The sequence below is a fragment of the Meles meles genome, chromosome 21, assembly GCF_922984935.1.
Source record: "Meles meles chromosome 21, mMelMel3.1 paternal haplotype, whole genome shotgun sequence".
Taxonomy (NCBI): domain Eukaryota; kingdom Metazoa; phylum Chordata; class Mammalia; order Carnivora; family Mustelidae; genus Meles; species Meles meles.
The window spans coordinates 41729465-41745739 of record NC_060086.1 but is presented as its reverse complement, the minus strand read 5'-3'; the positions used below and the strand labels follow the sequence as shown (position 1 = coordinate 41745739).

General features: G+C 42.7%; 2 protein-coding genes across 4 annotated transcripts in view; one reads left to right on the top strand and one right to left on the bottom strand.

Annotated features, from left to right (window-relative positions):
* Window positions 1–5220: 5220 nt before the first annotated feature.
* On the bottom strand, window positions 5221–15881 carry ZNF200 (zinc finger protein 200). 3 transcript variants are annotated; one of them, XM_045993492.1, is made up of 6 exons: window positions 15749–15881; window positions 14699–15029; window positions 14001–14092; window positions 13541–13661; window positions 13333–13403; window positions 6262–6395 (listed from the first exon to the last, which is right to left on the bottom strand). In XM_045993492.1, the coding sequence occupies exons 2-6, from the start codon at window positions 14943–14945 to the stop codon at window positions 6303–6305; spliced, it is 624 nt and encodes a 207-aa protein (XP_045849448.1). In that variant the 5' UTR covers window positions 14946–15029; window positions 15749–15881; the 3' UTR covers window positions 6262–6302. The 3 variants fall into 3 exon arrangements, with proteins under 3 accessions (XP_045849445.1, XP_045849446.1, XP_045849448.1); XM_045993489.1 differs by lacking the exon at window positions 13333–13403 and having other exon boundaries at window positions 5221–6395; window positions 15749–15880; XM_045993490.1 differs by lacking the exons at window positions 13333–13403; window positions 15749–15881 and adding an exon at window positions 15609–15722 and having other exon boundaries at window positions 5221–6395.
* The window catches only part of LOC123933626 (collagen alpha-1(III) chain-like), a 34846-nt gene continuing 33959 nt past the window's right edge, over window positions 15389–16275 (top strand). The window contains exon 1 of the mRNA XM_045992963.1: window positions 15389–16132. Coding sequence (XP_045848919.1) covers window positions 15389–16132 — 744 coding nt within the window. The remainder of the gene's footprint in view (window positions 16133–16275) is intronic.

Below are 16275 nucleotides of genomic sequence, written 5' to 3'. Positions count from 1 at the left end.
TACATAGTTTCTAATTTATATCCTGATTTTTTGCTATAATTTTATAATAACCCTTTTCCAAATTGCTATAGAGTCTCCACAATTTTATTTTACTGTACTTATTTATATATTTCCATCAAGTTGTTCTAGGAAAATATGCTGCCTAATAATTCTGTTTCTAAAATAAAACGTAAGAAAAGCATACTATTTAACAGTATAGCAGGGTCGCCTGAGTGGCTCAGTGGGATAAGCCTCTGCCTTTGGCTCAGGTCATGATCTCAGGGTCCTGGGATTGAGCCCCACATCGGGCTCTCTGCTCAGCAGGGAGCCTGCTTCCCTCTCTCTGCCTGCCTCTCTGCCTGCTTGTGATCTCTCTCTGTCAAATAAGCAAAATCTTCAAGAAAAAATAATATAACAAATTTATTTTGAAAATGATTGCAGAACATAAAAATCTGACCAATATTTGAAACTGGTTAAAACATCACTGGACAGGATGCTCTGAATTTTAAGGAACAAAGAGCAAAATAGTGCAGTTTCCCTTAATTTCAGAGAGATAGGTAAAATGACATCTTGTAGAAAACTGAGAGAATTCAGAATCAGAGGATGTTTCTGAGTTTAACGTGTGACTTTTATATTTGTCATGTTTGTGTATTGATATGCTTGCCTAATGGACAAAATGGTAACATTTCAATTTTTCATCTGTATATCGAAGAATTCTTCATAATATGGCAGAAAGTACCTGTTCCTTGAAATTTTGAAAGGAACCACCAGCTTTTGTCTTATGTATTTTGGTGCTCTCTTGTTAGGTGCATATATGTTTATAATTGTGTTTATTCCTGTTTTATCCTTTTATCAATACAAAATTTATGGGTATAGAGTTGTTGATAACGTTAACCTTAAAAGTAAATCTGTCAGTCATTTTATTAGCCAAAATGGATTTATTTGGGAACAGGAGAGAATTGCAATTTGGGACACGCAAGCAATGGCAAAACCACAGGCAATCCGGGAAGACCAAGCAGAGGACCGCTCTTTCATAGAGAAAGGCGGGGACTTGAGAGGGACTGTTGTAAGCAAAAAGTCTATTGGAATAAACTGGGAGTTCCAAAGGGTAGTGCCTCCTCATTGGCTAAATTGTGACTGTCTGTCATTGTCTGGGTTTTTGCTGAGCAAGGAAAAACCTTTCTTCCTCCTGCTGAGGCAGTCAATAGTATCTACTCACAAGGCGTCTTTTATTGTTGGGTCTCTAATTAATGAGTGCTGGGATGTGAGAGCTCCTCCTTCTGGCCTCCCTACTCTGTTTAAAGTGAAGTTTCCTGGGGTGCCTGGATGGCAAAGTCATTTGAGTGTTGGACTCTGGATCTCAGCTCAGCTCTTGATCTCAGAGTCCTGAGTTCAAGCCCCATGTTGGGCTCCATGCTGAGTGTGGAGCCTACGTAATAAAAAATAAAGCAAGGTTTCCTTCATTAATTTTCACAATAATATTCCTTTAGTGTCCTTTTCATGTCTGAAGCATTCATAGTGATGACCCCGTTTTCATTTCTGTCGGTAGTATTTGTAGTATTTTCTCTTTTGTTTGTTAGCTTCACTAAAGGTTTATCAATTGTATTGAACTTTTCAAAGAACCAGCTTTTGATTTTGTTGGTTTTCTCTATTGACTTCTTGTTCTTAATTTCATTTATTCCTATCGTGTTTTATTATGGATTTTCTTCTGTTCACTTTGTATACTTTATTTCCTGTTCTTTTTTTAAGATTTCATTAATCCATTTGAGAGAGAGAGAGCAGAGAGCACAAGCAGCAGGCTCCCCAGTGAACAGGGAACCCAATGCAGGGTTCTATCCCAGGAACCGGGATCACCTGAGCAGAAGGCAGATGCCCAACCAACCAAACCCTCCAGGTACCCTCAATGTCCTGTTCTAAATTTCCCTCTAAGCATTGCTTTCACTGCATGCCACAAATTTTGGTAAGTTGTATTTCCATTTTCACTTGGTCAAAATATTTTTTCTCGAGGTTTATTCTTTGATCTGTTACTTAACAGTGTGTTGTGGGGCACCTGGGTGGCTCAGTGGTTCATTTAGGGCTCAGTGGGTTAAGCATCTGCCTTTGGCTCAGGTCATGATCTCAGGGTCCTGGGATTGAGCCCTGCATTGGGCTCTCTGCTCAGCAGGGAGCCTGCTTCCCCCTCTCTCTGCCTGCTGCTCTGCCTACTTGCGATCTCTGTCAAATAAATAAAATCTTAAAAAAAAATTGTGTTAAATCTCCACAAATATTTTGGTGTTTTCCAGTTCTGTTCATTTCTAGTTTACTTTCACTGTGATCTGAGAGCATATTCTGTAGGATTTCTATTTTTTAAAATTTGCTAGGGTGTGCTTCATGGCCTGGAAATGGTCCATCTTGATGATATTTCACAGGTACTTAAGAATGCGTGTTCTGCTGGTGTTGGATGAAATATTCTATAAATGTTCGGTGAAGTGTTGGAATTGAAGGTGAAACTGGAGTGAGCTCGAGAGAGAATGGTTCAGTCAGTTAAGGTACTGAACCTTAAGGTACTGAACCTGGTGGTTCAGTCAGTTAAGCACTTGCTTTTGGCTTGGTTCATGATCCTGGGGTCCTGGAACTGCGTCCTGTATCAGGCTCCCTGTTCAGCAGTCTGCTTCTCCCCCCCGCCCCCACCGTGTTCTCTCTCTCTTAAATAAATAAAAGCTTTTTAAGATAGAGAATGGTAAGAGAGGATGAGACCCACCCTGCCAACTAAGATAAAAGCCTTGTTTTTTTATTAGCTATATAATATTCTATATAGTTACCCATTTAGGTTGGATTTTTCAGTATTAAAGTGTTCTATTTTTCCTTGTACTGAGAACATAAATTGATGGGACACATAGTGATAATTTTTTTTAACATTGTCACACTAGATGGATGCTATTATTCCCCTTTGGCCAAGCCAAACATTTACACACACACACACAGTTCATTTAATACACCTACAATGACATTTTTGTTCTTTAAATTTATAATTCTTAGATTCCTAGTAAGCCTGAAGATTCTTTCATACTTCCTGTAGCCACTCAAGTTCATGTCTTCTTATTGGAATAGCCCCTTGCTGCCCCCGTTCCTTCCCTATCTCACCCATCCGGTCTCAGTTTAAAGGCCACTTGCCCAGAGTCCTCTCTGGAAAATCCACCTGTAACACTTTCCTAGAATCCTTCCCTTTCTAGTACTTGTCAATGTGCAGCTGCATAGGTAGTTTTTATTTTAATGAATTTCTATCCCTCCTCCCCCACCTCCCACCCTAAGAAACTCCACGGGTATGTTGCTTCCTTTTATAGCCCGGGGCCTTGTGCTACATCTTTGGGGGATGCATGTCTTCTGTTTGTAGTTGCTACTGGACTTGGTTATCGGGTGCTTCAGATGGTCTAAGTGAGACTCGATGCTCTATTGGAAAAGCATTCATTGCTGTGTGCTTACTGTTTTTCGTTAACTGGTTGTCAGCTCTGTATTGAGCACTTACTCATCTAACACGTTCCCAGTGCACTCCTGTTTGGGGACGCTGACCCTGGGCATCGTGCTCTGAGCTCAAGGGCAGAAGTGAGGAACATTCTGTTCCAGATCCTCTGGGGTCCAAGGGATAGGTGCAGGGAAGTCAGGTGGCCCAGGCCGCACCCTGGGGACAATATTTGCCAGTGCCTTTGACTGCATGGGTCCTCATCTGCACCACAGCCCAGGGCACTGAGGGCACTTCCTGGTGTGGGGAAGGAGTTGTGTCGTCGGAGTAACACACACCCACAGGTCTTGAGGACTGTGTGGTCAGACCATTTCACAGGGGAGAGAAGACTTCCGCAGGGACCCCACCCTCTCCAGTCTCTGCCTGGCAGCGAATTAGCCTTTGTTTTCCAGGTGTGATAACCAGCCAAACCCCAGCCAGTCTTCTCAAGACGTAGAATAACATGGCCAGCAGCCAGTTTTGTCCCTGTTTTTAAAGGGTTTTGTAGGCTCGAAATACAACATTAATAAAGCGCAGTTTTATGTGTGGCCTTTAAGTGTTTGAATTAGGACTCAGGACTGAACTGTACCATCAAAGGTCCTCTTTTAGTATGCTTTAAACCAAAACAAAGCTTAGACCTACATGTTTAAAAAATAACAAAAAACAAAACTATTACTTGTGGGTGGTATAATTTTGAACCACAAATTGAGAAACTGAGAAATTACTGAAAATTAACAACATTCATCAATGAGGTGGCTAGTTTCACAAATATATAATTAAAAATAACTCCTATGTAAGAACAATAATCAACTAGAAAAATACAATGAAAAAGCTATTTACAATAACAAAACTGTATAGAACTTACATGAAGAAAATTAGAAAAATGTACTCAGGAATATAATACTTGAGTAAATGGAAAGGTATGTTTCTGGATGGGAAACAAAATTTATAAAGATAACAAGTTTCCCCAAACAGTTTATAGGATTAACCTATTTCCATCAAAATCCCAATGTAAAACTTTAGGAAACCTAAAAGAAAAGCAAAAACTGATCACGAATCATTAAAGTAACACACCACAGGATCGGTTCCGTGAAGGCACCGCTGGCTTTGCCTCTGGGCAGACAAGTCAGGAAAGTCTGGGCATCAGGCCAAAGAGAACAAGTGTCCACTACAGTGGAGACACTGGAGTCTTGTCTCCTTGAGGGGCAGTGTGAGCTAGCCACCGGAGACCCCTGCTAAAAATAAAACACTCTGCTTATGAGGTAGTGACCACCCATTGCCAAGGGTTTGATGACTGCCTGGAGGGGAATTAAGCACACGGTAAGGTTAGTGACTGGTCATGGGTCTAAGCCAATGTCTTCCTCTTCCTCTTCCTCTTCAGGCTCTTGGATTTCCTTTGTAGGCAGGTTTTCTTCTTGGCTCATCAGAGGAATAAGATTCTGAAGAGCTTTTCCAGTAGCCGGGCTGGGGGGGTGGGCCTAAGCGATCCGAACTTCTCTTGGCAATGGAAAGGCATGAGAGAGCTGTCTGAGCAGGAGTCGGACAGAACACAGTAAGGACAGTAGACACTTTAAAAGTATGTTGTGAAAAGTATTCCTGTAAAAGTCACTTTTCACTACAAAATGCAAATGTTAGAGATCAATTGTTTAGACCATGTAAAAATGACAGAGTAAGTCTTTGACATTCAACTGCTGTATTTTCCTATATTCCAAAGTAAACAATCCCTTCCAACACTCAAGCTTTAACAGGGTATTCTGAGAAGGTTATGCTTAAAAATCAGTAGTTTGGTCCTTTCAGGGGAACACAGTTCCAGATAAGGACCTTTGCATTATTTTTTTTCCTGTAGCATGAATTCCTATGGGGGGGGGATTATATACTTCCATACGCAGAGTCACTCTGTTCACCTTGCTGGTGAGTGGCCTTTGGACTCATTCAAAGCCATTGTGGGAAAGGGATCTGTGGCCTATACAATGTTGTATAAGTTTACAAAAGAAAGCTCCTTTATCCAGAAAGTGTGGATGCTAACTGAGGTATAGCCCTTGAGGATGTTTTTTTCCCTGTGAATTTTCTAAAAATTGGAGGTTTTAGCCAAGATGGGTATTTATCCAATTTTCGCTTTAATGAGGTTTTCCCACTTCTGCATCTTTTCTGATAGCCAGGGAATTCAGAGTTCCTTAAGAAACATTTCAGGCTGAGGCAGGATCATCAGACCTTTCTTGATCCCATTTCTGCTTTCGGGTCTTACATGCTGAGTGGGTTTTTTCATGCCGGGTGCAGTTGGACAGCCGACCAAATCTTCTCCCACATTTTTTGCAACTGTATGGCCTTTCAGCCTCATGACTCTGCAGATGAAGCACAAATTCTTTGTTCTCTGGGAAGGTTTTCCCACATTCTGGACACTTAAATATCTTTTCCCTTATATGGATTCCTTCATGGCGACTCCGATGAGAGTTTTGACGAAAGTTTTTCCCACACTGAGAACATGAATAAGGTTTCTCTCCTGTATGGATTCGCTCATGTTTATTAAGGTTTGTTTTATGATTGAAGCTTTTCCCACAGTGACTACAGTCATAGGGTTTTTCTCCAGTGTGAGTCCTCTGGTGGGAAATAAGGTAAGAACTTTCATTAAACTGTTTCCCACACAGTGGACAAGTGTACCATCTTCTTGTTCTCCGATTTCGGGTAAGTGCAATCACATTGATATCCACATATTTTGAGAGTTCCTCTAGGGGAGTATCATTTTCAATGGTAACTAGAAGATTTCTCATTTTCCTTTGCTTGGGAATAGATGTATTTGGTCTGTCTTTATGGCAATATGGAGATCCCTCAGAGACCACAGAACGATCTACTTCATCACAATCTGAAATCTCGTCTCTATGATCTTCATTCTCTGCAGTTTCTTTCTGAAGATCTTCACTCTCAGGATTAACATCATTGACTGTGGAAACAAAGAGAATTTAGTAACTTTTGAGGGATATGACACCAGGCAAGGAAAAACAAGTTAGATTTCTCATCAAAAAATAATCTTGAGGGATGCCTGGGTGGCTCAGTTGGTTAGGCCGCTGCCTTTGGCTCGGGTCGTGATCCCAGGGTTCTGGGACCGAGTCCCACATTGGACTCCTTGCTCGGCAGGGAGCCTGCTTCTCTCTCCACCTCTGCCTGCCTGCCACTCTGCCTGCTTGTGGTCTCTCTGACAAATAAATAAATCTTAAAAAAAAAATAATCTTGAGTGTCAGAAATGTGAGGACTAGCAAATAATCATTATCAACACTCCTTTTCCGCTCTTATTGTGGGTGGAATATATGTTGATAAATCTTACTATGCAATGTGAGTACATAGTCCCCCCCCTTTTTTAAATGAAACGAGTTGAACTACACTGAAAGATTTCATGTCTGCTTTCTGAACAGGCAGTAATTACTCAACAAGTGCATATTGATCTTATTATATTCTATGTGGAGCAGTGAGCTAAGGACCAAGGGATGAAGGGCATGAATACTAAAGGGTACCACTCATACTCTTTTGGAGGCTAGTTAACTGAACAGTGAGGTGAGTTATTTCTAGGTTTTCACTACATTTAATACTATCATATTACAGGATTCGATAATACTGTATGTAATATCCTATATAGTGAAAAACTGGGAACAATTCAAATGACAAGAAATAATTAAGGCATATCACATTCACTCGGCTGGTGATTATTTGGGCATTACAGTGATGACCAGAAATAATAAAACTCAAGTATGATGGGAATCGATGTGGTCTCTTTAGGGGAGCAGGGGGATAGTAATTAGGCAATGGGCACAAGAGGGACTTCTGGGATGCTAGGAATAGTCATTTTGAATGGTGATTAGACAAATGTATACATTTTGTGAAAATCAAAGGTGGGGTGAAAAGGGACTCCCAAAACTCTGGGCAATGTGCTGAAAATAAAGGGTTAAATCAACCACTTGGATATGTGGCTGACCACAGCATGGAATACATGTCTTTACTGGACTTGAGAGTTTCACACTAAAAGGCGTTTTCTTTTCCATTCACTCCCTTAGGTAATGAAATGCTGGGTCATGGGTGCCTGGGTGGCTCAGTGGGTTAGGGCCTATTATTTCAGCTCAGGTCGTGGTCCTGGGGTCCTGGGATCGAGCCCCACATCAGGCTCTCTGCTCGGTGGGGAGCCTGCCTCCCCCTCTTTTCTCTGCCTGCCTCTCTGCCCACTTGTGATCTCTGTCAAATAAATAAATCTTTAAAAAGAAAAGAAAGAAAGAAATGCTGGGTCGAAGTAAATGGCAATACTTATCACAGCTCTTTTTTTTTTTTTTAAAGATTTTATTTATTTATTTGACAGACACAGATCACAAGTAGGCAGAGAGGCAGGCAGAGAGAGAGAGGGAAGCAGGCTCCCTGCTGAGCAGAGAGCCCGATGCGGGACTCGATCCCAGGACGCCGAGATCATGACCTGAGCCGAAGGCAGCGGCTTAACCCACTGAGCCACCCAGGCGCCCCCTTATCACAGCTCTTGACGGAGATTCCCACACTTCTTTCAGAAGCAGCTTACCAATTTTAATACTGCTAGCAACATGTGGATATCAATTTTACCAAATTTTGCCAGCATTAGATTGAACTTAAAATCATATAATGGGTATAAAATGGTTTCTCATTGTAGCCTTTTTTGTACTTTAGTATTACAATCTACTAATTTATTCGGCTGAGACTTTTAGAAATTTAAATAAATTTTACATATTGCAAATCTTAATCTGTGTCAATCACTACTGATATAAATATTTAACTCAAGTCTTCCTCTGTAACTCCACAACTTAGAACCATAAAAAAGGATCAAAATCTGATAAATTTTCTATTTTCTAGCTATTTCTTTATGACTTATATTTATACTTAACTCTTAATACATTTGGAGCTTAACATCACACTCTAAGTTATGGTTTGTAATGTGTAATACTGGTAAAAATCAGCAAGAATATCCTTTTTAAAAGTTTGACTCTTAATGTTTTTAGTATAAATAAATTTGGGGCACTGATATTTACATGATTTTAGTTTTTGCATTTAGACTTGCGTTTCTCCAATTTTTAAAAATCTTTATTTACCAGTAAAACATCTGTGGTTTACTTTTTTATTTTTTTTTTTTAAGATTTTATTTATTTATTTGACAGACAGAGATCACAAGCAGGCAGAGAGGCAGAGAGAGAGAGAGGAGGAAGCAGGCTCCCTGCTGAGCAGAGAGCCCGATGCGGGGCTCGATCCCAGGACCCCGGGATCATGACCTGAGCCGAAAGCAGAGGCTTTAACCCACTGAGCCACCCAGGCGCCCCTACTTTTTGATTTTTTTAAAGATTTTACTGTATTACAGAGGGAGAAGAGATAGCAAGAGAGGGAACACAAGCAGGGGGATCAGGAGAGGGAGAAGCAGACTTCCCACTGAGCAGGGAGTCTGACTCGATCCCAGGACCCTGGGATCATGACCTGAGCTGAAGGCAGATGCCTAACGACTGAGCCACCCAGGTGTCCTTGTGGTTTACTATTTTATAGCCATTCTGAATGACAGCTTCCAACATTTTGTGTTAAGAATGCTATTGTTATATATTCCTATCTACCTACTTTAAAACTATTAAAGAAGTTTTTGTTGATCCTTTCAAATTTTCTAAGTATAAACCATATTTTGGGTCCCTCCCTTCCCAATATTTATTCTTATTCTTTTTTTTTTTTTTTAAGATTTTATTTATTTATTTGACAGACAGAGATCACAGGTAGGCAGAGAGGCAGCCAGAGAGAGAGGAAAGGATGCAGGCTCCCTGCTGACTCTGGGATCATGACCTGAGCTGAAGGCAGAGGCTTTAACCCACTGAGGCACCCAGGCGCCCCTCTTATTCTTTTTTTTAAAGGTATTACTTATTTAATTGAGAAAGAGAGACAGCAACAGCGACAGAGATAACGAGAGAGCACAAGCAGGGAGAAGAGGGAGAAGCAGGCTCCCCGCCGAGTAGGAAGCCTGATGTGGGGCTCCATCCCAGGACCCTGGAACCATGATTGAGCCAAAGGCAGACGCTCAACCCAAATATGTCCCTCAGGCACCCCAAGATTTACTCTTCTTAACCTCTTATCTTTTTGCTTTATCCAGTTGATATTAATAGTGATAGCAGGTTTCCCTATTTTGTTCTTTTTTTTTTTTTCAAGATTTTATTCATTTATTTGAGAGAACGCACGTGTGAGAAAGCATAAGCAGGGATGGTGGGGGTTGGGAGGCAAAGGAGCAGAGAGAGGGAGAATCAGCAACCTCCATGCCTAGCATGGAGCCCAAAGTGGGGCTTGATCTCACACAACACTGAGATCATGACCTGAGCTGAAATCAAGAACTGGATGCTCAACTGACTGAGCCACCCAGGAGCCCCAGTGGACTAATTTTTAAGATTAAAAAAAAAATTTTTAGTAGCTAATATATGGTTCATATGGTTACAAAATCTAAATATGAAAAGATATATGCTAAGAAGTCTTACTCTAGTCCCTGTCCCCATTCATTCTACTCATCGCCCAGATAGGTAGCAGTTTTTATTAGTTTCTTTTTATTCTTCCATGATAGATTTTCCTTTCTCCCCTTTTTTATATGGGATGGTAAACCATGTATATGTCTGCTACTTGCTTTATTTTGATCATTACATTCCAGTGCATAGCGATTACCATTGTTTGCTGTGTGGACACATCATATTCAACTAGCTCCCTGCAGAGACACTTGGATTGTTTTCACAAACAGTACTACAATGAATAACCTCATTTGCATATTATTTTGAAAGTGCGGGGTTATCTGTAGGTTAGATTCACAGAAGTGGATCTGCTGGATCAAAGGTAAATGCATCTTTAATACTGGTAATCAGATTCCCATATATAGAAGTGCCCATTCTACATGTCCACCAGGATTACACCTTTCTCCCAACAACCTCACTACCAATGTGTTAAGTTTCTGATTTCTAGAAATCTGATAGACGAAAAAAGGTGGTAACCTGGTAGAAGTTTAATGTGCATTGCTAATTAAGAGTAGGGCTGGACATCTTTTCATGTGTTTATGGGTCATTTGGATTCCTAAGCATATCTGCTGGGGCTTTTTCTTGGTGTACAAAGTAGGGTAGGTTTCCCCAAAAGGCTGAGTTGTCCCAACACCTTTAAGAGCCCCTTCCTTTCCACTGCTCTTCTTTTCAATTTTCCTGGTTATTCGTGTTTGCTTTTCCAGTTGAATTAGAGATCAGATTATCTACTTCCAGGGGAAAACAATCCTACTGGTATTTTTAAAGGGATTACATTCACTTCATAAACCGACTTGGGGAGAACTGATGTTTTAATGTTAAATTTTCCTAGTCAACATGATATTCCGTCCCACTGGTTCAAATCTACTTCTGTGTTGTACTATAGATTCTGAAACAAGGTATATTCTAGGAGAATTTGTAATTTTTTAAAATTTATTTTTCTTTAAAGATTTTATTTATTTGACAGAGAGAGAGAGAGCATAACAGGGGGAGAGGGAGAGGGAGAAGCATGCTCCCCACTGACCTGGGAGCCCAATGTGGGGCTCAAGCCCAGGACCCTGGGACCAGGACCTGAGCTGAAGGCAGACTCTTAACTGAGCCACCCAGGCACCCTTAGAAAAACTGTGTAATTTTAATTTGTATTTCTCCTGTGGCCCAAGGTTCTTAATAATCATCTCTCAGTGAAGGGAACTTTTTTTTTTCCAGTTTCATTATTACTTTCTCATTGTACTGCACTGTGATAGATCCTGTTGTGTTATTTCCACTTTCTGGAATCTATTGAGTCTGTCTTTGTTGTACAGTATGTAGTCAGTGTGCATTAATCTTGAAAAGGCTTATACTCTCTTACCATAGTAGAGGGCAGATACGACCAAAGGAACTCTCTCTTTGAAAATTTAAGTGTTCTACATTTTCAGTTGTTTTACGTGATTCACTTGAACTGAGACACACTTTCTTTCCTCCGCCAAGGATTCTTCTGTGACTCCTATACCTACAAGGTTCATTCCCTCTCACTTTTCCCTTTTCAAACTACTTAATATTACTATTTCAAATGTCAGCTTTATACTGATGATTCCCAAATCTCTACATCTTTACATGCGACCTCTAATTCCTAACGTCCAAGTGCCTGGAGAATAATCTCACTTTATTTCCTGTCATGGATTTAATCTCATCTAAAATCAATTCTATCTTCTTTCAAACTCTGCTCCTGGGTCCAAATCCTATCCTGACTTTGTCATAGCGCTTTATGGCTATAACGGTTTCATAATGGTTATCTTTTTATGTGAATGACTTATCTTTTAAAAACAAACTGGAAGCTTTAGTGGGCAGGAATGGAGCACGATGTATCATTTTAACCCACTGATAATCAACTCCAGAATCCAACTCTGCTTAAGTACACAGCAAGTAGCATATATTAAATGTTGGTTTAAATCATCGGTTTTCGGGTATGGTTGATGATTGGGCCTGAGAGCCTCAAGGTCCATGACCAAAGTGTTCCTGGAATTAGCAACATACCCACCAACCAGTCATCTAAAATAAATGCTAATTTTACCAAAGACAGAGAAAAACTCAGTGTAATAAATGTGATCTGTTTATGCTTCTCTCTAAAATAAGAAAATATAAGGGTTGCTTGGCTAGCTCAGTTAGTAGAACAAGCTTGTTCTCAGGTCATAAGCTGGAGCCCCACATTTGACGTAGAGTTTACAATAGATTAATCAATCACTAAGTGTGTACACACACACATACATACACACACACACACAAAATACATAAAATCTTAAAAAATATTACATAGAATAACTTGTGGGAAATTAACCAGGCTCTCCATGTACCACACTACCCTGACCACACAATGTAAGACAACTATGGAATTCAACAGTCATGGACTTGATTTTGTTACCCCAGGCAACTCACAAAACCCACTTTCTGCTCCACTTCAGCCTCAGAAGCAAACAGCCCTGAAGGCAAAGTAAAAAGTAATAAGGCACTTGGCAAAATGATTTCTGAGGGCCCCTGACTCTAAGTTAGCAGTGTAGTTGTAGAAAAAGGCTGAATCATCTCTTAGCAGCTTACAGAGAAGCTGCTGCCAGATGAGTTCGTATGTAGTATTCTCATATAAGAATAGTTTCTAACCTTTACTGGCAAATAAGGACAAATGGAAGAATGCCCCATTCACCAACCATATAGGCAATTCACTGAAAAAATTATTAGAAATGCAGCAAGAAGGCAGTGTAATTCTGGGCTAAGATCTAAGATTGCAAGCTCTAATATTAGAATTCCTGAGTCCAAATCCCAGCTCTGCTACCTATTGCTGTGTGACCTTTAGCAATTTCTTTTCTGTTTTTTGTTTTGTTTTGTTTTGTTTCGTTGGGAAGGAAAGCAAAGTTTATTGAGCGATAGTATGAAGCTCCTGAAGAGGGAGGGACTTGAGAGGGTTGCCCAACCTTTAGCAATTTCTTAACATTTTTCTGCTTTAGTTCCATCATCTGTAAAAGAGTAATAATTCGTATATTCTACAATACTTTTGTGAGCAATGTATGTGATCATAAAGGCATGCAAAGCACTTAGACTAGTGCCTCGTACATAATGGCGCACGGGTGCTAAATAAGTGCTGTATAGTATTCCCATCAACGTGGGATGTATTTGCACTCACACTAGTAGACTTCATAGCTACTAGACATCAAGGGGGAAAAAAAAGACTTAAAAAAGTCACGGGTCCAATGAAAACCCTAATTTAAAATACACCTGTTGAGGGACTAGCACTAAATCCAGAAAATGGACTCAGAAACAATCAGCCTGCATTTTCTATCTGTTTGAATATTTGATGTCAGGATATCAGCGGCAGGTCTTGCTTACCAAAACAAGTCTCCTCCATCCCTGCTGCCCTAAAGATACAGGAAAAATGGCCACCACAGCTGGTGCAGGCTCTGCCACATGGGATAGAACAAAAATGAAACGCGTGTGACTGTGTACTTAGCTAGTGTCAGTCAGATCTTTAAAAAATCTGACAAAACAGAACATACTTTTTCCACAGCATTCAGTATGAACACACAAGATCTCTCACCCAGTAACGTCATCTCCCCGACGTTGTCTTCCTTCTCTGAGGTGGGCTGTTGAGCAGCATCCAGGCTCACACATTCTTCTTGGGAGTGAAATACATTCAAGTCCTCAAGGACCACCAGTTCCTGAAACAGCAAAAGGCCCCCTTCCTCTTAATAACAGAGGTTCTTTGGTTCTTTTACAGCTCTGCTGGCAAAGAACACTGAAGCCCAGCGATCAGGGAAGGGAAGGTGAAAGGGGTCTATAAATTCCACACAGCTGCAGCATGGACCAGAGAGCCAGGCTGAGACAGGAGCCAAAGGCCAAGCAGAAGAGAAATATCCAAGGAGGCAGTGAATATCGAGCCCATTCTCCTTACGGACTCCCAAGAATGCATTTTTATACATGGGTTGGCTGAGCAGGGATTGCTGAAAGAACAGAGAAGGTGAGATACTCAAAACAGTGAACGGGAAAACCAAACCTACCTCAGGCTCAGTTTTCAAATACAGAGACACTGTGTCCTGTTTCTGCTGGATTCCTTCTCTGTGCAGAAGCTTCACCATGGGATGAGGTTGCACTGGGTAAAGAGGAAGCTGTAGTTAGTGGAAAAATCAGTGACTCTAACATGGGAACCCCTAACCACACCTTAAGGCCACACTGTCCTCACTCCTTCTGAAGGCAACTTGTGGATTTTTTTGCTTCTGTGAGCCCAGGAAGAGTTCAAGCCATAAACCACAGGGTCTTGAACCTATATAGGGTCTCCTCATTATGAAAAGAATGATTCTCTTAAGAACTTTTAAAATTCCCATTACTACTAAAGGGAAGGCTAGAGGAGGGTCATGTCCGAAGATGCCCACAACAAGCACAAAATTTCCAAAATTCCACATAAACTGCATTCAATTCAACAATTCATCCACATTTTTTTATCCTAAAATGATAAACACCCTCCCAACGTTTAGGTAAAAAAATGACACTATGTTTATTCTACGGGTTTACACACACCCAGCAAGCCTCTCAAATTCCAGTTTGAGCACAAACACTCCCTCTCCCCAACATGCTGACGTTAGAATCAACTTTTTTCAATACCCACTAACCGAACTTGAATTCATCACTAACATAAAAACCTAGGTCTGCCCCTACTACCAGTCCTTTCTCTTCTAGTGAAACAGCATGTGCTTCTTACGTCTGTTCTGAAAGTTTGAGCTCACATCCTTCATAATAACCAAGGTCTCCTTGACTTTCTGATTGGGCTGGACCAGGCTGGGCTTGGGCAAGAAGGTGAGGAAGTGCTCCAGAACCAGCTGGTGGATGGTCTTGGGCCCACTAGCAGCATCCCGAAGTAGGTCTTGGCCCAGCTTGGAGTCCGGAGGAACTCTCAGTATAAAGGACCGCTTAGGCTTTAGGGGCATTGGAACCACTTTTGCAGCCATCACGCCTTGCAATCACACACCACACTCGTTTCGCAGAGCTCCAGGAGTCACCTCTTACTGAAGAAAATCTGTCAGGGAGCCGAGCTGCAGACGAGAGAAACCATGGTTTACCCACAAAAACCAGGTCCAATATACGGCTTGGACAGTGGGGCCGCATGAGATTTAAAGCGGAAGGAAAGACAAGCTGGGCTGAGGAACACCAAACGCAAACGGAAGGTCCCTGAACTAGACACTCCTAGCAAGGCCCGAGAGGAAGCTCTGAGAACGAAAGCCGGAGGATGTCCAAACCCCAGGGGTCCCCTTCCTGAGAACATACATGAAGTGCAAATTCCACTGGGAAGAGCGCCTTAACTCCTGCCGGTAGGAAGGGCAATGGGCTAGAAGACAGGAAACCTGGGGTCCAGTACCGAGGACATCAGCTTAGAAGGTGGCTTGGCCATTAAATGAAGCCGAACTGCGCACCTTGGACCGCGGGTCCCTCGGGTGCCCTTGCAGGGCGCGGGCAGTGGATCGCTCAAGGAGCAAACGCAAGACCGAACGAGGAGCCCCCACATGGCCTGCTGACTCCTTTCGTGGAAGCCCTGCTGAGAGCGGCGAGGGCCATCCCAGGGGGCCCAGCTGGCCAGGCCCATTCCGGAGCCTCTCCCCCCGGCCAAGGGGTACCTTTATCAAAAGCCCAGACGGCAGCATTGCCCGGAGTGAGTTTCCGGCTCCCTAGCTGGCCCGGCTCCCCTAGCAACAGACCAAGCTCTGCTCCCCAGAGGCCACCTCAGCCTGCTTCCCGCCCTCGCGGAGCCCCTCACCTCTCAGGGGCTCTGCCGCCCCCGGGTGCTGGCAGGGGACGGCGCAGAGAGACCGGGAAACGAGGCGCGAGACGCCGACCCCTCCCCTCGCCCTTCGGAGTGTCCTCACAGGCCGCCGGCGACTATTGGCTCGAGGCGCCGTCAGTTGGGGAGGACGGCCTGGACACGGTGCCTTCTGGGAGGCCGGACGCACCCGCAGCCGTGACGTCACAACCGGTGCCTCGTTTCCGGTGCGGAAGCCTGGTCTCCCCGCTCGGAGCGGGTGGACTGTGCTTGAGAAGGCGACGCTCGAGAACGACAGGCAGAGCTGTCGGCACCAGAGGGAGAACGGGCTGGCGGCCGCTGCTGTTTCTGTGGCTCTATCTGGAAGACGGAAAGCAGAAGGTAGGCTCCAATCCTCCATGACGGGCTGGCTCCTCTCCAGGTACTGGCGGTGTCGCTCTGTCGCCTGCTGGGAAATGTAGTTCGGCTCCGAACAGCCACTGGGAGGCCGCCAGGCGCGGCGGTTGGGGCGGGACAGTCCCACC